This window comes from Carassius gibelio, chromosome B12 (genome assembly GCF_023724105.1).
Source record: "Carassius gibelio isolate Cgi1373 ecotype wild population from Czech Republic chromosome B12, carGib1.2-hapl.c, whole genome shotgun sequence".
NCBI lineage: Eukaryota > Metazoa > Chordata > Actinopteri > Cypriniformes > Cyprinidae > Carassius > Carassius gibelio.
Genome location: NC_068407.1, coordinates 8,238,524 through 8,266,269, shown reverse-complemented (window position 1 = coordinate 8,266,269; position 27,746 = coordinate 8,238,524). Strand labels below are relative to the sequence as shown.

General features: G+C 36.3%; 1 protein-coding gene across 1 annotated transcript; it reads left to right on the top strand.

The window, feature by feature from the left end:
- gfra1b (gdnf family receptor alpha 1b) lies at positions 1-27,478 on the top strand. Its single transcript, XM_052570818.1, has 9 exons — positions 1-483; positions 878-1,186; positions 1,411-1,494; positions 18,298-18,649; positions 18,854-18,963; positions 20,279-20,413; positions 22,770-22,969; positions 25,067-25,111; positions 26,173-27,478. The coding sequence occupies exons 1-9, from the start codon at positions 423-425 to the stop codon at positions 26,305-26,307; spliced, it is 1,431 nt and encodes a 476-aa protein (XP_052426778.1). The 5' UTR covers positions 1-422; the 3' UTR covers positions 26,308-27,478.
- Positions 27,479-27,746: the final 268 nt, after the last annotated feature.

Sequence of the window (27,746 nt, the reverse complement as noted above, 5' to 3'; positions counted from 1 at the left end):
CTTACATGAATATTGTCGGGCAACTGAGCGCGCAACAGCACACGCTGACAGTTGATGTGGACTGACGTGAACTTTAAATCATTTTGGAATTTTCTTTTATTCATGTTCATATACATGTTTTAAGACAAACTGATGTTTAGAACGATTGCTGAAGATATGATAAAGAAGATATCAAAAGGTTAAATATAACGCTATGTCGCGCTATTAGTGTTTTCATCGTAATATCGGAACTCTGAGTATTGGTTTTTATTCTGTTCTCGTGGGGTGTGTCCATCAGAGCAGCACTGAGCGCTTGTTGGAGTCTGTCCGGATGTGTATATGATGTCTGATCACTTGTTCCTCACCAATGCGCTGCAGGCGCGCAATGGATTTATTGTGGGAATTGTTCTATATCGTATTTAACCAGTTTTTCTGCTCTCTGAATGGATCTGAATAAAGCAACGATGATATTCGCAACTTTCTGGATGATGTTGCCTGTCCTTGGTAAGTTGAGATGCATGTGTCCCAGTGTTTGTTTGCGCGTTACATCTGTTACACCTAACCTAAAACAGACAAATTGCCTACCGTAATTCAGAAAAATACATAGCAAAATGTGTTTTTTTTTTTTTTTTAATGAATTTTATGATAGTTAATATTATTATAAGCCTATTGATATTCAGTCATAATCATTACTTTTTACATTTTGTAAATATTAGGGATTTATAGGGAAAAAAATTCTAGTGTTTTGTCTTTTATCATACCTATTTGTTTGGGTCTACTAAAGTAACTAGGTAAGTCCTATCACCTTAATTATGAACATGAGAAAATCGTGGTAACAATGTGCCTGACATTCTGTTTTATTCGTTCACATCTGTAACTTTGTATTTTCCCTGCACAGATGTAATGCACTTCTCAAAGGCAGATGCGATCTCACAGTCTCGGTCGGTTCGGCTGGACTGCGTTAGGGCTCATGAACAGTGTTTGGCGAAGTACGGCTGCAGCACAAAGTACCGAACCATGAGACAGTGTGTGGCCGGGAGAGCCGGGAACTACAGCATGCTGGCGGAACCCGAGGCGCAGGACGAGTGCAGGAGCGCCATAGAGTCCATGAAGCAAAGTCCTCTGTACGACTGCAAGTGTAGGAGAGGAATGAAGAAAGAGAAAAACTGTCTGCGCATCTTCTGGAGTATATACCAAAGTTTACAAGGTGAGCAGATCCAGGACCAACAGAATCCAATATCAGAAATGATCTTGCTTTGTAGACAACTTGTAGTCTTGGAAATGCAGTAGAAATCATTCAGAGCTTTAATAACCCAAACCAAAAGTTCAAAAGTTCTGGTCCTAAGAAACATACATGTAAACACTTTGGGTTCTTCATGCTAAATTACTATTTCTACTACACTATTCTTATTATTGTTGTTTATCTTCCAGCCAACGACTTGCTAGAGGACTCACCATATGAGCCAGTAAACAGCCGTTTGTCTGATATTTTTCGTCTGGCTCCAATAATATCAGGTAAGTCTGATGATAATTTATCTCCACCTCACAACACTGAGTACAAATCAATTGCCAGCTTTTTTTTTTGTTTTGTCTGTATGCTTAATGTGTGTAATAGCCTATGTCTCTTAGATGTATGTGTATGTGCTCTTTCCCTGCCTCGTTCTTGAGATATGCTCTTTTGGCAATGGATAAAAGTGGCTGCCGAATGAATTAATTTAAATTTAAATGTCTGGTGGCTTATGAATGGCCCGCCTGCATCAGTTATTTATGAAAGCTTGCTTTGTAATGGATGTTAGAGATTTGAGTGAACAGGTTTCAGTGATGTCCTTGGAAAAGGAAAAAAAATTCCTCTAGAGGACTAACAGAACAAGTGCTGCTTGATGGCGACGGTTCAGTCGTGTCCTGTAGATGGCGCTGTTCCTCCCCTGTTCAGCTACTGTGAGGTCTGCTAGTGTTGAAGATGACACTGACTGAATCTCTCAATGCAAGTTGTGCTTGACTGTGGAAGTTCTGCAGTAAATCTCTGTGGTGACAGACATGCAGAAGCTCTGTTCATCAGAGAAACTCAAAAATGACCGATTTGGAACACTCTACTTAGAACCCAAATAGCACTCAGCAGCCTGTTTGAGAGTCAACTCGCAATTTATTTCAGTAGCATTTGACATCATGTTACCATGCTTTTTGAAAAAGATTTTTAATGTTGGAAACAATTAACATTATTTGAGGATGTTTTACAAGAAAATACTATTTCAGGCTTTCTACTTTACAGTTTCACATTTAATGTAATATTCTGATACTTACTGTTTTTTGTATTTATTTGTCAAATATAATAGTAATCTCTGAGGAAAAATTGATTCTACACAATATTTTTTCAGTATATGCATAAAATACACAGCACACATAACTATTGGGAAAAAAAGTGTTTTCACAGACAATTTTTGGATTGTCACACACAATATTTATTTTGTGTGTGTGTGTGTGTGTGTATATATATATATATATATATATATATATATATATATATATATATATATATATATATATATACATGTGTTGATATTAGAGTTGATATTAGAGTCCAACTGAACTCCAAAAGCCATTTGACCATTTGTATCATTGTATATTGCTCATATAAACTGAATATCTTAGAAGCCATCATAATTAAGTTGCCTACCTTTCTGAAAAGCATGTGATGCAGCCCAGTAGGTTTTGATCAGAAACCAAGTGTCTGTGGTTTTGTTTGCATTAGGTTTGCATTCATTATGAATATACTGTAGGTCCATTAGGAATATTTGGGCATTACGTGAAATTACATGCAAGACACCCTCCCCTTACATTCCCCCTCGGTCCACTTCAAATCAATAAAGCCATAGAAGAGACACAGCTTCTGAGATTGCAGTCTTGTTCTTTCCTGAAGCGTTAATCAATATGGTCAAGGATTCGGAATGTACAAAAAAGCTTAAATCTACCAGCTGTTAATTCTTTAATCATCAGTCTGGTGCTATTAGAGCATTATTATGAAATGAATATCACAGGTTCTCTGTTGTATTGCAATCTAACAGCCAGCTACAGGTGTTTTACATCACCAGAAAGAGAAAGACATTCATTTTAATTATTTTCATATTTGGATGCAACGCAACTGAATATTAATCTCACAGCAAACCTCTTTACTTTTTCCATGCATATCTAGAGAAAAAAATAGTGAAAAGGGTGCAATGGTTTTCGCATGTTCCAGCAACCTCTAGTAATAATTCACAGGATGTTTATGACTGCTGCCAGTGCAGCTTCAATAAAAACTGATTCGGCTGAGAGACCCAGAGCTTCTCTACCAGATCTCTTCATGGCCCAGATGGAGAGACGTTCCCCTTCTTGAGATGGTGCAGTGTCAGGGTTATACAGGTTCGAAGAAACTGTTGAAAAATCCTTTATATCAAAATGATTAACTGCATCAACGAAGACTAGCAGAAAACCAATTGTTTAACACAATAGTTTGAAGAGAGAAAGAGATAGGAAGTAACTTGAGCGGTGCCTAATACAGTATGCCAAAAAACCTTTGGTTGGTTAGTGTTCATTGTGTGTCCTGTCCGTGAAGTGCTTTTATATTTACTGTCATGAACCACAGAATCAGCCCACACACAGGACCCCAATAATAACTGACCCTAATCTCTTGTTCTCAGTGGGACATCTCTATACAACACCCTGTGTGGGTGTTTTCAGGCTGTTCACAGCAGAAATGGATACTCAAGTCTGAGGCTCGTTCACACAGTGCCAACAAGCACCAAATTCCAATGGTCGTTAGGTATTTTTGGATCAGTGTATTAGACCCCTGTTGGTGGTTGATGGGTTGTGTGAGCATTAGTTATAATTTTTTTTACTATAAATACATCAGTCAACTTCTGTCAATAAACTATTCTCCGACTTGACTTGGACTCATAAAAAACGACTTAAAACTTGACATGGCAAGTGATTCAAGTGATTAACATTTAGTCATGTAGCAGATGTTTTTATTCAAAGTAACTATAATTTTTTATATATATTTTTTTTAATTACACGAAAATCTATAAAGTATAGGCTATTGAAAACTTGACTGACAACATTGAATTAAACCAGTAGACATTCATACTGTGAGATACAATTAGGCCTATGAACCTGAAGAGAAACATAAAACTATGGCTGTCAATAGAGTAAAATACCTGATTAATTTCTGACCATTCTTTAGAAAGCAAAATTATTAATTACTTTCTTTACAGCATAAGGTGTTAATAAAGATTAAGGAATATGTTTTACAAGAAAATACTATTTCAGACATACTGAATTTAATTCTGTTTGTTTTTTGATATTTTTTGAAATTGTTGACTAATTCGTTTTTAAGCCAAAATTTGTTTCAGTGGCTAACTATTTTTTAATGAACTTCCCAGTTCGAAAACCCATGCTTTAGGAAACACTTGAATCTAAAGTGCCTTACAAATAAGGAACTCCACAAGCAATTTCTAATAACTAGAACTGTTTTGAATTTTATTGGATTTGAGATGTCACTTAAACTTGTGACAAGCGACTTGACTTAGTCTGTGACTGTGAGAGACTTGAGAACTCGTATGGCGCACAGCATGGAAACACAGTACTGAATATCCTTGAGGGGAAACATGAGGCCAAGCAAAGAGACAAAACATAGTCAACAAGGTATCAGCTTTCTCGAACTCTTTTCATAGTTCTAACAGAAATGCCTGCTCATCTAATTGTAGCTGTCCTGGGCTCTAATGCAAAAACACCAGTGTTTCAGTAAATGTGTTCAGGTTACACTTCCTGTCAGAAACATAACTGAGATCAATGTGAATGGCCACATTAAGCAGCTAATAATTGCTGAGCAAGACAATTCACCCTCCAACTTAACATTTTAAGCTTTAGCAAATGTACTATTCTCCATAAAGGTCCATCACTGAGGTAATAGCAGTCAAAACAGATTGAATAATCACACACGTTATGTGTTATGTTTATGAGAAGCTGGGTTAGGGACTTGATGCCTCTTGGATCACTCAGTTTGATGGGTGTGTTGGAACTGCAGAATCTTTGTTCGGGATGCGTCTGTATGCAATCTGCTGTATAGGCACTTTCTGTCATCATTATTTGATGGCACCCCCTCAAGCTCTAAATAGGTTTGAGGGTTTGGGGGTTTAGTAGCAGCTCCCCTTCAGCCATGGGAAGAGAGGGGGAAGATTAGTCATGTGAAAAAGGAAAGACATGCACTGTTTCAGTAAAAAAGTAGCCAAAAGGGTTGGGCAGAATTGAATTGTGCTGAATTGTACAATGGTTTGCCAGTAGGCAGGGAACTTGATGGGAAGGTTAAAGCTTATTAGGTTTTCCACAGTTAAAGGGACCAGTTACACAAAAATGAACACTCTGTCATCATTTACTCACATTTATGTCATTCCAAATCTTGAAAGAAAGACTTTCTTTCTTCTGAGGAACATTGCTTTTGTGCATTCAATGAAGCAATAAGGTTTGGAACAACATGAGTAAATGATGACAGAATTGTAATTTTTGGGTTACTTTATATGTTTAAAACATTAATGGCCTTTCTGTAGGTCATATGTGAACCTGGATCTGAAAACCAGTCTTAAGTCGCTGAGGTATAGTTTTAGTAATAGCCAAAAGAACTTTGTATGGGTCAAAATTGTCGATTTCTCTTTTATGCTAAAAACCATTTGGCTAATAAGTAAAGATCATGTTCAATGAAGATATTTTGTAAATTTCCTACCATAATTATGTCAAAACTTAATTTTTGATTAGTAATATGAATTGCTAAGACTTCATTTGCACAAATTCAAAGGCGACTGTCTCAGTATTTAGATTTTTTTGCACCCTCAAATTCTAGATTTTCAAATAGTTGTATCTTTGCCAAATATTGTCCGATCCTAAAAACACATACATCAATGGAAAGCTTATTTTTTTTTTCAGCTTTCAGATGGTTTTTAAAATTGGTTTTCAGTTTTGTGGTCCAGGGTCACATATGGCATTTTCTTTGTCTTCCAGTGCTATATGGCAAAATAAACATGTTCATTGTACCATTAATCATAAGATATTCAAACCAAATAACCACTGGAATATATTCGCCTGGCGGTGTTTGAATTAGAACGGTCCTTTCCATAAATCAATAAAGAAGCGGTCATGAGAGACAAAGAATGATCAGACTGTCACTGCAGAGCGAGAGTTGTGCCACCTGATCAGGGAAGAGCTGGAGCAATGAAGACAAAGAGAACAGCAGCCATTTCTGAATTAATAAAGGGGAAATGAAAGAGATAGTTCACCCAAAAATGAAAATTCATTTACTCACCCTCATGTCTTTCCAAATCGGTATGACTTTTTCGTCTGTGGGGCATTTTGTGCATTTTCAAAATATCTACTTTTGTCTGTATCAAATTTTTGGGTAAAGTTTCTCTTGAAGTGAACATGAGGGTCAAATAAATGTGTGGAACCAAAGATCATAGTTAAGGCTGGAAAATAAGATGTTTTGCTATCAGCTACTCCTACCAGTTTAGAAAGATGACTCTTGTTCCATGCCTTGTTAATGGATTTTCTCATGTCCCAGATTTGGTGTGCAGGCTTGGCAATAATAGACTGATCACAAATAGCTATTCATTTGTCTCACTATGCTTTACAAGCTACTCACAATCATATGTTATGTCAAAATGAGCGATTTTGTTTTGCATATATAGCATTTGATAATATATACAGTATATTATACATACATATAATATCCATACACACTACTATTTAAAAAGTATCTATGAGATTTTTTAAAAAGTTTTTGAAAAAAGTATCTTATGCTTACTAAGGCTGCATTTATTTGATCAGAAAAAAGTAAAAAAAAAAAAAAAAAAAACGTAATACTGTGAAATACTATGATGCAAAACTAAATTTTCAGCAGTCATTACTCCAATGTCACATGATCCTTCAGAAATCAATCTAATGTGTGAATTTCTGTGAATTTATTATTATTAATATTGTGCTGCTTAAATTTTTTAAGTTTTTTTTTTTGTGTGTGAAAACTGTGAAAAGCCCCCAAGTCTTTAAGGATCACTATTCTTTCTTTGCTAATATTTATTGTAAAATTCAAATGGCTTTACTGTCATTTGAGATTAATTTGATTCATCCTTGCCAAAAAAAAATGCATAATTAATTTAAGAAATCTCACTGGCTCTGAACTTTTGGACAGCAGTGTATTTATACCTGTGTGTAATTGCTGCCGTAGTGATTTAAAAAGTGCAATGTATCATTGGTTTAGGTCAAACAGATCTACTGTATGGAAATGAAGTACACATCCCTGACTGTTTCTGATGCCCTTACAACTGCAGTGCACCATTTCACAGAAAAGAGAGATAGAGATATAGTGGCGTCCATTTTCTCTCACACACAGAACTGAGGTTGCCCTGGTCATCTGAATTATTCACACCCTCAGGCTGGTCCAGAATGTAGTAACAAGTCCCATGTGGCCCTGTCTTCTAAGAGAATGGAGATGCATTGAGAGCGGAGAGACCACTTCTCTTCTCATGCAAGATGGTCTGCTTCCTTTCATGAGTTGCATAAATTTGGTTGTATTCAGTCACGCCACTCATCCAGAGAAATAATTTGACTGAATGTGAAACAGACAGAGAGTCTATTGAAAGAAGTAATGGGGTAATTATGATGGATACTAAATTAAAATCCTTTTCAATGTTATTACATATATATTTTTTTTAAAAACGTCTGTCTAATTTATTTCTGGCTGTGTTTTACTTTGATCCATACTTTCATTGTCTCCATAATGACAGGAAATCCTATCATTGCTTTAAACATTCAGGAGGATGAAACTCATATGCATAATGTTCATTTGAATTGCCATAGTCTGTTTTAAGAAAATCAATTCAAACCTTCACTGGTATTGGCACGGATGGCAAAAAGCCTATAAGAGAGGAAGAGGTTATTAAATATGAAAAAATGGCTCTGTCAGCAGTTATTGTTTGGAAGTGCAATTTGATTTCCAATCTCATTTCACATCATTGACATGGATGCCAGGGCTGTACGGTTCATGAATCCCAACCAGCTGCCACACAAGCAAAACACAGCGAGAGACAAACAGAAAGAACGCTTCATGTTTATACAGAAATAGACTGTTTTCCACATTAGCTAATAAAACTCTGCTATGAGATAAGCATGTAAACACAGAGAAACACACAAATCAAATGTCCTAAATCCCCTTCATCTCACGCTATGAGCAATATGTTGGCCTTGTCAGAAAACACATAAACAGCTTGAGGATTGCTGGAGGCAAAAATGACATTTAAAGCTTGTGCATGCTGTGTTGTGTACAGCTCATAAGCACTGGTAATTACAAATGTCTGGATGGTTGATTACAAATCATTCAGCATCAATAACACTGTCAAGTGCGACAAAAAGGAGGAAAATTAATGGAAAACGCCCAAAATTCGAAACACTCTGGTGCAGAATAAAAGGAATGCATAAAAAAAGATTTGTTTGATTCAAGGAATTCTGATATGCACTTAATTTAAAGCTTATTCAGGCTAATGTTCTTGATTTGTAAGAAAGGACAGGTGGCAAATTGTGACATTAAGGAGCTGTTCACACATATAAACATTTTTCAATTCCACTGCAACACTTTTTCAATGTTTTCTGAATAATTGTGCTAAACAGAAGTATTTTACTATTGACCGATGTCTTGCATTTTTCGAATAAAATTTTTTTTCTGTGTGAACAGTCCCGAAAAAGTGCAACGAAGTACAATATATAAAAATAAATTTCATAAATAAATTTCATAATAAATTAGCATAAAATATATAAACCTGTTTTTAGCAAGCATTCAGTCTTGATTAGAAACTTCAATAATCAATAATTGTGTTCCATATGAGTAAATGTGAGTACATTTTTATGTGCTGTTATAGTTTAGCTGCCACTTTAAAAAACAATTGTTTAAAATTAATATTGTTATGGTGTTTCAGTCATAAACAGTTCTTGAATAAATCTGTACATAAACAAATACTTGTAATGGTTTAACTTAAAGGTGCTGTAGGGAACTTTTGTAAAAAAAATATATTTTTTACATATTTATTAAACCTGTCATTATGTCCTGACAGTAGAATATGAGACAGATAATCTGTGAAAAAAATCTATATAATAAGCGAGTACACCATGAATCCATTCTCCAAACCGTGTTTTTGGCAAGACGCAAGCAGTTCTGTTTATTAACCGCTAGAGCGTCAAAAGTTCCCTACCGCAGCTTTAAAGAGTCAACTAATTTATTGGTAAGTGAAACTGAATGACTCTTTTTGGTAAATAGAATTGAAAGAACAGATTTAAAAATTGTAAAAAATCCCTGTTAGAGTTGTTCTGTATTATTTTGTTAGATTGAGGGAGACAATGCAGTTTTCTATTGAGAGAAACCAGTTGAATAAATATCACTCCTCTACTGCGTTCATGTATGAAAGGACATGCTATGTTCTGAATCATAATTTTTGAAACCTGACGGGCTGAGAAGGTCATAACTCATAAAGCTGTATATGTATGTCATTGACCTTGTCATAACAAAAGATTAGTGTTAATAACTACGTCATCAAACAGGTTAAAAGCAGAGCACTTCATAATACAGCATAACTGTTCATATTTTCACATCAAATGCTGCTGATATCTAATGCAGTATTTATAAACGAATCCGCTGCCTATGTTTTTTGTAACCCGATCACAACGTGCCCGCACTGCAGTATTGTCTGAGCTTGTGTGACCGTAGCATTTCAGGCCACCTAAAGTCACGTCATCTGTCACCGCTGAGATTAAGGACATACAATGACCCACACACACACACACACAGAGAGAGAGAAAGACTCAAACACCCACACACAGCAGAAGAGTACAGACTGAATAGACCCTGAGAGTGTATTGGCTGTCAAACATATATAATACAAATCCTTTGGAGTGGATTTTGGAGAGAAGCCTAGCGAGAGAAAGAGGAAATCCTTTATTCTAATGGGCTGGGTTGACAGCTCTTATGCTGTCATTCCCAAAGGACTGATCCCCCGCTGTGGATGTGTGCCTCACTGTTTGTGATGTATGAAGCCTATAGTTATCATTTCCTGAGTCCAATATTGTGGGAATGTGTATGGGACACCCCCTCCTTCTCTTTTAAGACTGTGCCTGCATTCATCAGTGGATTTATCCCATATTATATTATCTGTAGCTCACTTTAGCTCCTTTTCTCATTCAAGCCATTCAAGTTCTTTTTATGGAAAAACATTTATGTTTATGTCCAAACAAGTCTGATTTGGAGCATGCTTCAATGTTACTGTTCTGATTTTAACTATAATGAAATGTTTATCTGTGAACAAAGGGAGGTGTGGCACAAAAGGATGAATGCAGGGTCTAAAATAATTGTTGTACCTTCCAACGAAAGATGCATTGATGATTGTTTTTACAAGCCGTGCATTTTTTTAAAAGCATTGAAATTATATATAGCATGTTTTATTACAATTGAGGGAAAATAGCTTAAAATCGGGACAAAACAATATTTAGTAATAATTCAAATTGATAAATTTAATAATAATTCAAATAATAAAAATTGTGCATGCATCTGAGTAACAGCACACCACTTTTATAATCAACATCATTATATGCTATATAATATGCAATTCCACATATAAATAGACACCTTGAGCATCCTAGGTAATCCTATGAAGGGAAGAATTGTTACAGGATGTGCTGTATGTCTTTGATTTGAATTTCTCCGATCCGTGAAGGTCAGATGATCGTTCTCTGAATTCAAGGTAAATCCTGTCTTATGTAGCAGCTCCTGTTAAAGTTACCAGCAAACTGACGAGAATCTCCATATTATTTAGCTGCCAGGCAATCTGACATGCATTTGGCACTCAGCGAGTGTTCATTTTACACCCCGCATGCGTCATTCTTTCAATCTCAATTTATTAATGGCTCAGTCTTGGCTCCGTTTCTCTCAGATTAATAAATAGTGGCTTGTATGTTTTACTGCTAATGTATGTAAATTGAAGGCAGAGCCCCAGAGGGAAATTACTTGGCAGTTGTTGATGGTAAACATCAAATACCAGTTTTATGTCTTATTAGACATTGATTTTTCTTCTGGATTGAAAGCCATCAACACTGTACTCTTTATTAATTACACTCATGAGATTTTATGCAGTTTAATTGCTTGGCTGTTGGACATGCACAGCTGCACACACACACTGAGACACACATATAAAGCCCCTAGTCATCATTTACTCAAACAGTCTCGAGCTCCTTAAAGCTTTCCGTCTCTCGCTTCCAAAACACACATAGTTGAATATCCAGAGTCAAGTGACTCCCTCCATTGTCACTGTTACAATAGCAGCTCCCAGACGTTGCTGGAATTTCATGGCACCACTGGAGTATCAAATACACCACTGGACCCCCATTTCCCTCCGGCTCTGGTAATTATTTGAGGTCATATCAATATGCCAGTGCTGTCGGGAACTGGCTAAAGTGTCCATTACATCAGCCTGTTATGGGTCAGCAGTTCACAATCTCTAGTCTAAACTACCCATCAGATAACCAGGTCACATGCTAGAGAACATTATTTAACTTTGATTAAAATTAAATATATATATATATTAGTGCTGTCAATCGATTAAAAAAAATTAACTAATTAATCGCACAATTTTTTAAAATTAATCGCGATTAATCGCGATTAATCGCAATTAAAAGACTGAAACTTTTTGGATATGTAAATGTAAAATGTAAATAATTAATGTAAATTCAAGACAAATAAACTATTTAAATTCAAAATATGATTGTTTATTGGAATTTTTGTTTAACTTGTAACACAGATTTTCTCATGTAAACAACATACCTGCAATAAACCATCAATATCCTCCAAATTAACTGTTTGCTTGAAAGCCATATTTATTACAGAAATAAAAACACAGGCATGTAAGTACCATTTGAATTTCAAAACAATCAATGCCAATAAAAAACAAAAATGATTTCCATGTTGAATTCTAAGTGGACTGCAAAAAAATTCCAAAGTATAGTCATTGCCAGTGCTTTAAGTGGGCCAGTACGCACCGGTACTCAGTACCGCCACTTCCAAATATAGCTCTTGAGCGTACCGCCACCTCTCCGTGCGCCCAGAACGTGCTTGTAGCATACCGGTACGCTCATTTGGACATCTGTTTTAATAGAGGTTTTAATCTTTTACCTGCCGATTTTCAGAGCGCCCTTCACAATGCAAGCTTCCTAATTCATCCCACCCAGAGCAGAAACTACATTACCCATTCACCCTTAAGTTATACAAGTGAATAGCGCATGTGTCCTTTTCCCACTGTTAAGTATCAACAACTCAATGTGGCCGGAGAAGGTGTGTGAAACTCGTTGTGAATTATACTAAAGCAAAATCTTGAGTATTTATTGTCTGATAAACATTAAAAACTGTCTGCGGAGGTTGAGTCGTCCTGCAGCCCCCGCTGGCTGTTCATTGGCTGCAGCATCTTTTTTCTAAGTTCTAAAAAAATACCGTAGACGGCAAGGCACAAATTTAGATATTCATTTATCTAATTAATCTATAGCCTATGCACAAAGACAATATGATCTTTTTGTCCCCTTTTTGTTTTAAAGCTTGATGAAGAGAGAGAGCGCAAGTTGCTGCAGCTGCGAGGACAGTGATGCATGCGTACATGAGTGATTGACAGTTCGCGGCACTGTGTACAAAAAATACTCCGCTACACAATTATTTCGTTATTTTCGTTTAAGCTTATTAACGTTAGCGTTACAGAAAGGTCTGATTTACGCACTGTTACAGTCATTGTTTTTTTTTTTTTTTTTTTTAAACAATGACATTTGAGTTCATGATTTTAATGTTGCTGTTTCTTGACTAAATGAAGAGTAATGTTTCTTGTGGCAGACTGAAGAGTAATCCGGCAGAGTTTTATACTGAAACTTTCCGTCTAAAAGTCCTTCCTTGGTCTTATCCATATTTCTTTGCACGTTGAACACACATAGGCCACAACTGGAAATAAAAAAAAACTGCAACCGCGTTAATTGCGTTATTTTTTTTTAACGCGTTAAATATTTCAAATTAATCGAATGCGTTAATGCGCTAATTTTGACAGCACTAATATATATATATATATATATATATATATATATATATATATATATATATATATTAATTGTTAAATTGATTTAAACAAATTAAATATTTACTTTTTTGATACATTACATTATGGTATAGAACAGCCAGTATACTATATGCCAATATTAAAGGAGCTGTATGTAAGTTTTTGACAGTAATAAAGCATAAAAATACCATAAGATATTTTTTAACAAACAGGCTGTTGACATACTTGTTTCTCTGAAAAACAATGCTATAGTCAATTATTCTCCTTTGAAAATGTGTGTTCCGTGTCGGAATGTCTGTCTTTGTTTCGGTCTGTGTAACCAGCCCACTGCCAGTTTACCCAATTGTCAGTTTGTGGGAAAACACAGCGTATTCATTTCAATCATGGAGGGTTCCAAATGAAAGGGGTCTGTTCCTGTTGGTGTCGCCAATCTGGCAACCTGTGTGTAAGTCAAGTCTGAGGAGGAGGGGCCGGGTGAAAAAAAAAAACCCAAATCCTACATACGGCACCTTTAATGTTTTAATAATATCAATGACCTAAAAAGCAAAAGGCCATACATTTTATTCTTTTTAACTAGAAAAAGAACTGGCAGGAAGTTTGCTGAAGTAACATACCGTACTCATTTGGTTAAGAACTACGCATGCATAGAGAGTTAATGGAAAGCATGTCGAAGAAGATTGACATCTTTTCAGCCTCTTCTTAAAGACATTTCAATGGATGATCTCTGGAGAGAAGTCAACTAATGTAAATTTTATTATAAAGTCCTGCCTTTTACCTCGTCAGTCGTTTGATCGATGCCTCAAACTGCTGGTCTTTCAGAGCAGAGCTGCATCAGCTTCAGAAGGATCTGCTCTGTAAACATACACGGATCAGTGCGTTCATTCATTTCTTTTGGGTAAAAGACACTCATCAATAAATCAATAGACTCCACATCCACTGGATATTTTCAAATATCAATTGGGCTGGCTAATTCCCTGAAAGCGCGCTCCAGAGGTCAGCCATTGGCAGGCATCGCTTCAGAGGGCCATTAAACGTCCCTGGACAGCAGTTTAAGCGGATAGTCTTTTACACAGAGCTCATAGTGTTGTTTAACTAGCAGTTCTCTCTTTATTAAAGAGCCCAGAGATGGTCAGACAGGGTTCATCTTGTAACAAACCCTCATTCTGCTGCAACGGCACTTTCATTAATTGATAGAAGGTTACGGTCCAATCGCCTCATTAGCTTAATTTCTAAAAAGAACTGAATGCACGGAACTATCCAAAGATAAACTTTATTGCTCTTTCATAGCTCAGGAGATTTAGTGAAGCTCTCAGTTCATGTTTCAAAGAAAGAAAGAAGAAAGAGAGGAATAAGAAAATAAAATAAAAGGAAAGGCCAAAAAGAAGGAGGACAGAATGAAAAGTAAAGTTTGAGGAATTAAAGACAAATCGAAAAGGCAAAACGGAAGCGAGAATGTGAAGATGGGAGAGATGGGCAGACAGAGACAGAAGCAGACACAGAGGAAGAGAGAGCGGGAGATCAATTATGGAGGTTGAGTCCTCGTATGATTTGATTTGCTGCAGTGGCATGTGTTTTTATTGGACTGGAGCAGTTGGAGGAAAGCTGTGAGATTATTAAGCATCCGCCAGAAAAGCGCCAGGTCTCTGCCATCAGCACTTTCCATGTCTGCAGCACTCCCAATCTCTCAGGCCACTTAAGGAAGCTCACTTATTATTCCTGCACCCAAAGAGCAATAAACAACAGAGCACTCTGCAGCCTGAGCATGAGGCCACATCAACACACACACTCTCTGTGGTGCACATGGCCAGGCTCTCAGCCTAAGTAGCCTCTGGCTCACAATTGATACTGCGGAATGTAAGCTGAGGTCATTATACACACAATCACAGCCCTGACAAAAATACCATGGCATTACAGACTACAGACATTAGATTTATTTTTATTTTTATTTATTTTTTATTTTTTTTGGGGGGGGGGGGGGGGTGTCTTTGAATTATTAAAGGAAATTTATTTTTAGTCTAAAAATGAAAATGTGCTGATAAATGATTTACCCCCAGACCATCCATAAAAGATGTCAGTTTTTTTTTTTTATCAGAACAGAAATGTTGACAAATTTAGCATTGAAATATAACTTGGATTCTCTGCAGGGTCCAAGCAGCTGATAAAAACATCACAACAACCCTCAAGTAATCAACACAACTCCAGTCCATCAGATAACATCTTGTGAAGGGAAAAGATGTGTGTTTGTAAGAAACAAATCAATCATCAAGGCATTTTAACTTCAACTAATGTTGCTTCTGGATAAATAGAATAGTCCTCTATTCATAATAATGCTTTCTTCAGTTAAGTTGTCTTGTCTGAATCAGGATAGAAATATGCACATATAAAGCACAGTTTACGAGCAAAATAATATACATATATATATTTTTTTTAATAAACAAATATGAGTGCATTTTGATGTGTTAGGACACACTTGAGGATGTGTTATTAAGGATGATGGCCTTTTATTTTTGTCAGAAGTTAATGATGGATTTGTTTCTTGCAAACATATAACGTTTTGCTTTACAAGATGGTAATTAATGGACTGGTTCCTCTGGATAACTTGTGGATTATTGTGATGTTTGAAGTTTCATTCTGACGGCACCCATTCACCATTGTTGAACAAGTAATGTAATGCTAAATTTCTCCAAATTTGTTCTGATGAAGAAACAAACTAAGTACATTTTATTGTAGTAAGCGATCCGCACTCACTTAATCTTCTGAATGACTTTTCAATTTATTTTACATTTGCAGCAGAGAACAATCAAACGTTTTGGCAGTGAGCCTTCTTCAGTAAATCATAGTAAATTTTTTCTTCAATTTTTTATTTTTGGGTGAACTACTTCAAATAGGAATATCAAACCAAATGCAACTTACAAGTTACAAATATAAATTAGCAGTCAGATAATAATAATAATAAATATTCCCTGAGCTGTAAAGTAGCCATGAGTTAGTTATTTTAATGGTGTACTATAATAAATTAAATTTGCATTATGTTCGATGTATCACAAGAAAATATGGGTTACTTTTATAGACCCTGACATGTTGCAGAACCTGTCCACATGACTGCAACTTCTAATCAACAATTAAACATCCATCCAATAACCTTGAGCCTCATGTCAACGTGCTTGTCAAACGTAAGTAATGGTTTTTGTAATAGGTAATTAACCTCAAGGATCTAGGCTGCTTTCAGATTTAATCACATCTAGTCATCTCACGAAAGTCCACAATAAGCACAAATTCCTCATCAAAACACGTAATTGCAAAATGCAGCGTTCCATGCACATGCGACAGCTGCAGCGCATTGACAAAAATCTTGAGTTACTGAAGCAGGAAGAAGAGGATTCGAGAGAAGTCTGAGTCATCATTAGGTAAAGAAGAATATCCTCACTTATTACACAGCTCACTGGAGACTTGATTCTGATTGGTCAGTCTTTTATCATATATTCTATCTATCTATTGATTATGTAGCCTATTAAAATAATTTAAATCTAAACAATTCATGTCCATTTATTTTTTTAATTTGGTAAATAGCCATATAATTAAAGTATAATGCACATTCAGATGATCGTTATTCCAAAATAAACCTTATGTCATCCTATATCATTAAAGCTATTTTTGAAAATGCTAAGCACGGTATACAGTACATGCTTATGTTCTTTTTTTTTTTTTGGCATTTCTTAATAGTCCGACCGCATTTGTGTTCTTATAGGAATTTGTATTTAAGCAAAAAAAAAAAATGCTTAGAGAAGAAACAGGGAAGACAAACAGAATTTTCAGGGTTGTGAACTTATCCATGCGAGTGAAAGCAAAGCCTTTACCTGAGGTTGTTTATTCGAGAGACACAAATGCTGTGTAGATTGATCGGAGGGAAATAAAAGGAAAAGTGTAAAGGCAGCTGAGGGAAGTTCTTCAGGCAAAAGATTAAAACGCAACACAAATAAAACCTATTTTAAACCGAGTTTAGTTGCTTTATCTAATTGCAACAGTCTGCAGGATGTCAGTTCTTGGTGGGAAATACATGAAAAGGGGCTGGAAATTGAGTCTCACTGTGCTTGCGGCAGTTTGTGTGGGATCTGTTGAAGAAATTGAGAAACAATAATAAATGAGAAAAAATTGCGTTTGTGTGATTTTATTTTCAGACAAACTAGACTGGTGGTGAGAATGAAATATGTGAACGAATTATGGAGAAATCTTTAAACTACTGTTCGAAAATGTGGGGTCAGTCTTTTTAGTTATTTATTTCTTTAATTAATCAAGGATACACTGAACTTTCCAAAAGTGACAGTACATTTTTTTTTTTTTTTTACTTTTACTACAAAAATATTAAGCAGCACAAGTTTTCAAAATATTTCTTTAGAGCGATATTAAAATGATTTTTGATGTATCCTGTGACACTAAAGAACTGAGTAATGGTTCAATGCAGTAAATTCAGCTTTGCCATCACAAGACTAAATTATATTTTAAAATATATTCCAATGCTAAACAGTTTTGTCAGTTCAAATCAGTTTAAATTGTAACACTATTTCATAATATTACTGCTTTAACTTTATTTTTGATCAAATAAATGCAGCCTTGGTGAGAATAAGAGAAAAAAAAAATTAACTGAGCCCTGAACTTTAAATGGTAGTGTGTATGTATATATTACATTCTTTAAAAGGTTTCCCAAACACTCTGCCATTGGCTGGTCAAACAGAGAGCCCCGCCCAAAACTCACACGATTGGTTGAGCCACTGTTGTTGTGTGTAGATGCTCAAACAAACAGAAATTATACTTTAAAAGTGCAAGAGAAACCAAGTAGTTGACGCTGTTCATGGTAAGCAGCCTATTTGTCGCTAACAAGCTGGGACAGGAGAATATATTTTACACACTTCATCTTTAAATCTACTAGGAACTTTCCTGAATATCAATTAGGAGTACAGTTACTCTCACACAGGCCACATACTGGCTGACATATGGCCTCTAGTTATGTGAATGCCATACGGGACGACCTCAGCCAGAGGAAGTTCACAGAGAGTCCTAAAAGGTCAACAGTTGCCCCACTCTTAGCAAGTGTTCTTTGACATTTACAGCATCAGTAAACTCAGCCAGTAGTGTTCCTAACTCTCCCTCTAAATCTCTGACCGCATAGGTGAGGCGGCCTTTACGAAGGACAACAACTGCCTGAACGCCGCCAAGGCCTGCAATCTGAATGACACGTGTAAGAAATACCGCTCCTTCTACATCAGTCCCTGCACCAGTCGAGTCTCAACCACTGAGGTGTGTAACAAGCGCAAGTGCCACAAGGCCCTGCGGCAGTTCTTCGACAAGGTGCCACCGAAACACAGTTATGGCATGCTTTTCTGCTCCTGCCCCTCTGGGGATCACACGGCTTGCTCCGAGCGCAGACGTCAGACCATCGTGCCAGCCTGCTCCTACGAGGACAAAGAAAAACCCAACTGTCTCTCCTTACAAGACTCCTGCAAGACCAACTACATCTGCAGGTACCATAAAAGACAGCTTGTGTTACGTGTCATGAAGTAAGGAGGAAAGTGCTGGAATATTCACTATACTTTTCAGAGAGTTCATTATTTATCATGTGGGGTGGATGGTGTTTGAGAAGAGATTTGTGTGCGGAGTCTGTTTAATGAGGAGATGTGGCGAGTGGATTCTTATTCATTCCTGCTTAATTTTTTATTTTTTTTCAGATCTCGTTTAGCTGACTTCCTTACCAACTGTCAACCTGAGGCGCGCTCGATTTCTGGGTGTCTGAAGGAAAACTATGCCGACTGTCTGCTGGCATATTCAGGTCTTATTGGTGAGTTGACTCAACGTCAATCAATTATCGTGGCATTACAGTACTATATAGGATATTTTATATCATATAAATAGGAAATTCTTGTGCTATGGTTTTTGGACGTGTACCATGTCATTACCATAGAAACCTTAGAGTGCCATGAATCAAAGCTAATTTCAAAAATGGTTCTACAATGGTAAATGTACAGAAAAACATGGTTGTCCACAATAAACTTATTTGATGCAGTGAAGGTTCAAATGAACAGCATTTATTTGAAATAAAAACCTTTTCTAAGATTATAAATGTTTTTACTGACACTTTTTATGAACTGAATGCATCCTTGCTGAATACAAGTATTGAGCATTGTACCCAAGCCTTTTGAAAAGTAGTTCAATAACATTTAAAAACTTAAAACCAAAAAGCATAGTATATGCATATATTCTGGTTTTCAGATGGATAATGTTCATAGTTAATGGGATGAACTACATGTAGCATTTGTAACTGGCTTCATACATCCATTAAAATAACGCTGATGTGCCACTTAAATAGATAGTTTACCCAAAAAAGAAAGTTACCCCATAATGTACTGGGTAATCCTAGATTTATTTGACTTTCTTTCATTTTATTTGTTTTGGATGAATACAATCAGAGTTCTATTAAAAAACATCCTGACTCTTTCTAGCTTTATAACGGCAGTAAATGGGTGATGAGATTTAGAAGTCCAATAAAGTGCATCCATCCAATTACGCTATGCCTATGTCCCTCATCTGCTGGAACGCCACTCTCAATTAAAGGCGTGTATGACAGTTAGCAGAAGCTAGAGCTTATGGTCTGTAAAGTTTTAAACATGTATATTTTCTTACAAAAATGCATTGGTTTGCTTCAGAAGGCCTATATTAATCCCCTGAAGCAATGGGGAAGTAGACGGATACACTTTATTGGACTTCAAAATCTCACCACCGATTAACTGCCATTATAAAGCTTGGAAGGGCCAGAACATTTTTAAATATAACTCCCATTGTATTCATCTGAAAGTCAAATACACCTAGAATATTTGTATATTTCGCATTTGAATGTACTTGGACTACTTATGTTATGTAATGTTAGTGATAAAATAATGTTGTTGTTTTTTTTATTATAAGGCATTGCCTTGTTCACACTGTTTCTCTTACCTAGTAAACTGCCTATCTAACATCCCTAATGCTGTCTATAATGGCTGCTTGCTAGGTTTTAATAAACAGCCACTTTCTTGTTAGAATCTCATTTCATAAACATCCTTGTTTTCAACATACAGTAAATGACCTTTGAACTTTGCTCCTTGCTATGTGTGACACAGGTACGGTGATGACTCCGAACTACCTCCGTGCCCCTGGCATCAGCGTGTCACCTTGGTGCGACTGCAGCAACAGCGGAAACGGAAAAGCAGAGTGTGACAAGTTCACCGAGTTCTTCACCAACAACCGTTGTGTCCGTGAGTAGACTTCATTCACAGCTGCATCATTAGTCACACGGCGTTCTGCACTGACTGACAGAATCTGCCCATCAAGACTGACTCTAAAGCTGAATTCTGCTCCGTTGCATCTTCACGATCATTCACAGTCTGCACCAGTAAATCTGATCTCTGCGATTTGTGTTGCTGTGTGGTTCAGGGCAGTCTGACGACCGAGAGACAGAGAAATCCCTCTTAAATGCGGCGGCTGAGAGGGGGATTGACATAAAAAGGCAATAAAGCATTACTCAGGTGTCCATGGGCCTGGAAGAGTAGGGAAAGCATGCATTATTTTGTCAGGGAGTTATTCAAAAACATCCATTTAGATGAACTGGATGCAGGGAAATAGACAGGGAGCAGATGAGAGGGAGGATTTGTCTACATGACAATGGCCTTTAGGATGACAGCTGGATGATACAGCAGTGCCGACACATCCACACCTCATATCTGACACGTTCTCATCTTTTGTGCTTACATGTAGAGAGAGGTGAAGGGAAAGAGAAAAAAATCGTCCAACAAGATGTCAAGGAGTTCAAACAGCATGAGACAGCCTCAGCAAAATGATTTCTTAGCTCTTTCTAGTTTGTAATGAACACATGCCATTATTTGTATATCAGGGAGGGCCCATTATTGACATTAGTGCATTACAGACAGCAGCAGGTCTATTAGGATGCATCAGACCTAATGCACACAGCACTTCTGTTGATATAAATCAGTTTTGTTTATGCTCAATTAGTAGTTATTGCAGGTTTTTTGACTAAATGATGACAGAATTTTATATTTTGAACTGAAAATAAATAAATAAATAATGTCCAAAACGTAAACCTTTATTAGGTTAAATGATGAAAATCTCATAGATTTTAACATATTAAATCTGACTAATTATAACAGCCATCAATTACTTCTCTTCTTAGCCTCTTAATCTGGCCACTCATTTTATGGCCATCTAATAAACAATATGAGCACAGCAACTAAAGACGTGTGAGAGAGTGAAATAATAATGTTACCTTGTCTATATGATGTGTAATATAAAGATCCCCCCAACATGTTACAATTGTACAGTCAAGATGAGCTTTAAATTGTTCAATATTAATGAACAGTCAATACACTCTTTCCTTTGCTTAAAGTCTGCTAAGATGTATAAGTACAGTTGATGTTGCACAGTCTGTCTTGGCTTTTACTCAAGATCTCTCCAGGGTCATATTCTACAGTCTGACAACCCCCAAAAATCTGTCCTTTAAATCTACTGTATACAAACCATCCAGAATTATGCTTGGAATACACATCCATTCTTATGAGAGCAATGCAATGCAATGGAAAATGCAGAATGAGGCTTTATGAGTTTTTAACCCTTAAGAAACAGACTGAGCTTGCACGGCCTTAAGGAAAATAAAACACTCACTCAATAATAAGGTCAGCCTACCCTTGTCTCTGTCAATAGACGGTACTTAATACACATGCAGCTTATTCTTTACCTGAGTACCCATCAATAATCTCCCACTTGCCCTTTAACTTTCTGTGGCAAGAGGTAAATAAAACACTCTGAAGTCGAAAGTGCTCTTCAGAATAAAGTCATTTAAAAAAGCAGTTGCGTCATAATGGCCTCCTCCGTTTTATCACCGGAAAGGTCCCAGAAACTTAGTAAGTAAGTGAAGGTCTTACTTCACTTACACACAGAAGCTAAGTGCCTCTTTATCAGAGTTCATCTGCTTTAGTATTAAGAGATGAAGAGAGAAGCTCTCAATATCCAGTTAGGTGTAGATAAGAAAAGACCCTAAATTTGATAGCAACGTCAATGTCAATTGTATTTTAACAGGGCTGAATTGAGAAGGCATTTTGGAAATTCAGATAAAACAAAAATTTTATAAAGCTGGAATAAAATAAGATTAAGAACTTAGACTTGAAAGAAAACTGAAATGTGGAATAAAATAAGCTGAAGCTGTCCAATTACTAGAACTAGAATAAAAATAAATGAAGCTTAATAGAAATTTTTAAAACTAAAATTACTTAAATTTACAAAAGCAGAATTACTAAAAATGAAACTGAAATAACATTTAAACGGAAACTGATTTAAATATAAATACTGTTTAAAATATGAATATATATACTATAATAATATAAAACTATACTAAAATAACACTATACCACAATTTGAATTGAGGTGCTGTGTTTCGACAATAATAAGTAGTTTTGAGGGGGAAAAATCTAATTCAACGTCCCTGGGGGTGTGGCTTATTCAATTCAAATTCCAATAATTTTTTTAAAGTAGCCAATTTTTATATACTGTTTTGACCTACCATTATTATAAACATTTTCTCTTTATTTCTGCTTTACGCAGGCAATGCCATCCAGGCATTTGGGAACGGCACAGATGTTGGTGTGTGGCAACCCCAGCCACCCATTGTGTCCACTCCACCTGACCCTTACACTCCACAGAGAGGACGGGACAGGACATCCAACACATTGGATGACCCAGCACTCACCAATGACCTGGACAGTAACTCAGACCATCTCTACAGCTTCTGTGGAAGTCTCCAGGTACTGAAAGCAAGAAATTGCAGAAATTAATCAGTCTGTTCATCTAACTTGTTGAAAAGTGCAGTAAAAAAGGCAGTGTAAGATGTCGCCTAATCAGTTTTTTGGAATCGCCTTTTAAACCACCATATTGACTATCTCTGATGGTGAATGACGGCTGTCAGTCAGATACACATGTTGCCGTTGGCCCACACAGATGGTTAAAGACGCACAGCCTACATCAGCTTTACAAACAGCCAGCAGCTTGTTTGGATGCTTTTAGACTTTGCTTGGCATACAATGACTTTCTTATTTCCGAACCTCAGAGTGAGATGAGGGTTTACTTTTGATTGATGGGTGTGGGCTGTTGCAGTGATAACACACACATAGGGCCTCTGGGTAGAAATGAGACACATCAAACTGCCAGAGCTGTCATGTCAGAGCTAATTGGCTGGCACATTAACATGAGGAACACCCTTAAGCAGGATTCACCCAACCATTACAAACTCTCTGAGGGAAAGATATCTTCACCAATCATTTGCAAATCTAACTTCAAGACTGGCACACACACAGTCTCTTGAATGACTGGCATACACACAGATATTGATCTTCAGATGAATATTGCAGGTTAAATATACTCTGTGGAGCATAAGCTGTCAATTAAAACATAATGTGTGACTGTTCCATTGTTGTAAAAAAAAAAATTATAAACTTATAATTTAAGTCTATGGGGCAAAAGGCATAATTAAAATATAACCTTCACTTTAAAGACACCATAATTCTTAGGTATATATGCAATTTTCTTTCACTGAATTAAAAATATATTTTATTTTCATTAAATAAATTAAATGTACTATTTAAAAAAAAAAGAAAAGAAAATTGCTATCTTGGTTTAAAAAAGCAAAATCTCTAAAAAGAAAACAATCAACATCAAAATTATAAGGAAACAATTTTGAGAGAAAAAACACTCAGGATTCATAAAAGAATACTGAAATGATAGGGGAGGAAAAACACACCCAATGCACTCAAGTCTCCAGATGTGGGAAGTGTTTATTAGACCAGAAATATTAAAAGGCCAGTGTTCTTGAGCAGAAAAACTGCATTTATCTGGGCTTTTAATGTTTTTGGCCTAATAAATGCCTCATGCAATTGAAGACTTTAGTGCTTGAAGTTGGAAAAATGTAATAATAGTTAAGCATTGTTGAGTTTTTTTTTTTTACAGGGTTTTACAGACTTATAAAGATCCACCTTATTTGTTCTCCTTAGAAGGATGACTGAGACAGTTTTTCATCTTATCGAACAAAAGAGTTCATGTACATGTAAAATTAGTTCATGTAAATATTTATGTAAAAATAATTGACAGCATGCTACAGATGCTGTTGATAAAGCTTGTATTTGATATGCTTTTCCCCCTTAAATCTGCAGCTCAAATACAGAATACCAGGATACACTCCTGCAGATATAGCCTAACAATTCATCATATTGGAGTAACAATATTATGATTTATTAGTCGAAAGAGTTTCTTTTGTCAGATAGACTTCCAGGACGGTTATTAATCATTTTATCCCACAATGCTTTTCGCAAGAATTAGCTCGATTCGCTCCCCATTGTGCGGCTCCTTTATTATATTCCAGATTCTCTGAGGAATCACTTTATCGTTTCAACAAACCAAACTTGTGTGTGTGTGTGTGTGTGTGTGTGTGTGTGGGAAACTGGATAACAGAGCAGAGTCTTGTGTAAGTGGGTATTAAAATGTATTGGTGTGTCACATATTAATGCAGACACACTGGCCTCCTGCACACACTGAAACACACACACAGCACATTGATTTGTGCAGAAGTAGGACCTCAGAGAGAGCTCTTGGCCAAAGCTGCTGTGTACGTGTGGTGTTTGTGTGTGGGCTGTGGGGCTCATTATCATAACATTACATCTCACTCTGAAGACCTCTCTTTGAGGCCAGTACTACAGTATATGACCTCTATTTTCCGTGGTAAATTACAGTGCTTTATTGGAGCTGTGCTTGACTTAGATCGCACTGGTTTTAAGGGTTGCTGGATGGAAATGCTTCAGTGTGAGAAAGGGTTTATAAGAGCTTCTTCCTTCTTCTCTCTTTCTTTATAGGCTCAGAAACTGAAAAGTAATGTTACTCTGGATGTTCTGTGTGTGGTAAGAATCATATATTTCTACTCACCTAGCATTGTCTTGTCAATAAGGGGCTGTTCATACAAAATGCATTCTGTACATTTTTGTCTATACAATCATGCACTAAGTGGATGTTGTTGCTGCATCCCACTGTAAAATATTATGTGTTCAATAAGTCATAATAGCATACGGTTCTTCATTACTTTAACTCATCAAAATAATTTAACAAATTTCAACTTAAAGTATACCGCATTCAACACATTTTTTTTTTTTTTAAAGTAAGTTTAATATAATTTAAGATGGAATTACCTGTACAGCCAATTTGATTAAGGCAGCATCTGAACTTATGGTTTAAAGTAGGTGGAAAGGTTTTTTTTTATTTAATTTTATTTTATTTACAGATATCAGTATGTTTCTAGGGCATATTAAGCTCTTTTAAAGGCAAAACATATCTTGTTTGAACAGCCCTTTTGATTCCATTCCATATGCTCAAAATAATAAATAAATGCGTAATTATGAAGTGTTTTCACAATTAGGACCTTATTTCTCATATTTTATATCTCATAATTATATCCAAATTATTTATCATATTTTATGTGACACAAGGTCATAGTTGTAAGAAGCACAGTCACAATAGCAAGACAGATTTTATATCTTGTAATGTCTTACAACTGCGACCGTATGTAACATATGTAATATATGTAATAACATATGTAATAACAACTGTAATATAGTTGCAATTTTGAGAATGAAGTCCAAACTTTCACTTTAATATCTTACAGTGACCTGTCACAGAAGAGAGAATTCTGAAAGTCCCAAGTGTGAGATATAAAATCAAACTGAACATAATTACAAGAAAACTTAACAAACAGCTTTTTATTTTTTAACCCCAAAGTGGAAATGGGCTTTCATACTATTGACATAAATCTGTAAACAATACAAAGGGGGTTCAAAATGCACATATTGCCTAAACTGTGATATTTTAAGGCTTTTTTAAAAATTTGTAGGCCTACACATCTAAGAACAAAACAATCAGTAAATGTCAGAATGACTAACAATATGAAAACATGACCTTTGTTCCACAGGATCCACAGCTGAATGACCCCAGTAGCTTTAATGCAATACCTCGGAGCTCATCTAGTGCTGTCTGTCTGCTGGACTGGACTGTGCTGCTGCTGTCTCTGGTCTCAGTTCTTCTAACAGCCCCACAGACGTTATAGCCGCTCACCGATCACACCTGCTGCTGGACTGCTGCTGCCGCTTCTGTACCATACAAAAATGTTGTATTTTGAGTTTTTTGCCGCAAGTGGTTCTGTGCGCGCTGTGGTGTTTCAGTGTGATGAAACTATTCTTGGTCCACCTGCTTTACTTTCTTACTTATCGGAGATAACGGACAATCTCGGACACATGTGAATGTCAGTAAAAGGTCATGTAGGATTACTTGTGTTGCGAAAACTTTCTGCAAACAGGTGTGGCCCGAACTCTTATGAGTGGGTGGCACATTATGCTGCAGTTTTTTCTACCATCACAGCGAGACCTGGTCGAGAAAAAAAAAAAAGAGATGCAAGAACCACTTCTGACCGTGAAAGATTGACACAGCTTCTGCATACTAGGGTGCTGCAGATGATCATTTATTTTCTCTGAGCTGATGCACCAGGAAAGCCTGCAAACTCCAGCTTGTGCTCAAACAGTGTCAAGCAGTGCACAGAATTTTTTTGAAGGCTTATCAGCAAAACCTGCTGCTCCAGTCCCTTATTAGGACCTACAGACTCCATTCAAGTGGCAGTGACTTTTCGCAGTGCTCCAGCTTAGATGATACGGTATGGGAAACGAACATGAGGATAGACACGACACTTTATCACGTCAAAACACAGGCAAGGTTTCTAGACTCCTTTAAATTTGTAAATGTCACATCTATTTTAGCTCTTATCCTCTCCGGTGAAACACACCATGAGGGCTCAGCCCCGATTTGCTTATTTTGGGAACTTTTGGGACATGCCATTCATCCTGGATATTTACTTGTAAATACCATCTTTGTTTACAATTAGCATATTATGCTTCTCAAAGTTGATTTCTAATCTAGGAAACCTTTTCGGCTATTGTATCACCTCTGTTGTGTGAAATATGACCTAAGTTTTAGTGATGAAATTCATAAGTAATTATGAGGGTTGATACCACAGTCAAGTATATGTCAAATGTGCTTTATGTACATCCAAGTGAGAACAGTTTCTTATGCTCATCGGAAAGAAGTGCTCTCCAAGTATCATTTCTGCATTGTTGTTGTACTGGTTAGCTGTATAAAGAAATATAAATATGTACTTATATAGAACGTGGCTGTTCTATATTTGCAAGAGCAAAGAGAAACTTACATTAAACAAACTAAAGAAGGCCTTTTTAACTTGTCTTATTTTTTTCATTTCACTTGTTTTACTTCAGATTCATAAGACAATATGTGTGTTTCAGGGGTTTTCAAGTATTACAGGGGTATTCTAACCAGAGGTTTGGGTTTCAGACCCAAAACTGAATGGCAGTATATATATTTATATGATACAAACAATTACAGTGTCAAAGTAAATATTTACGCTAATGTTTTTAATATTTTTAGAAAGAGGAAAAAAATGGATCATTATATTTGGAGGTGTATGGCATCAGAAAGTGT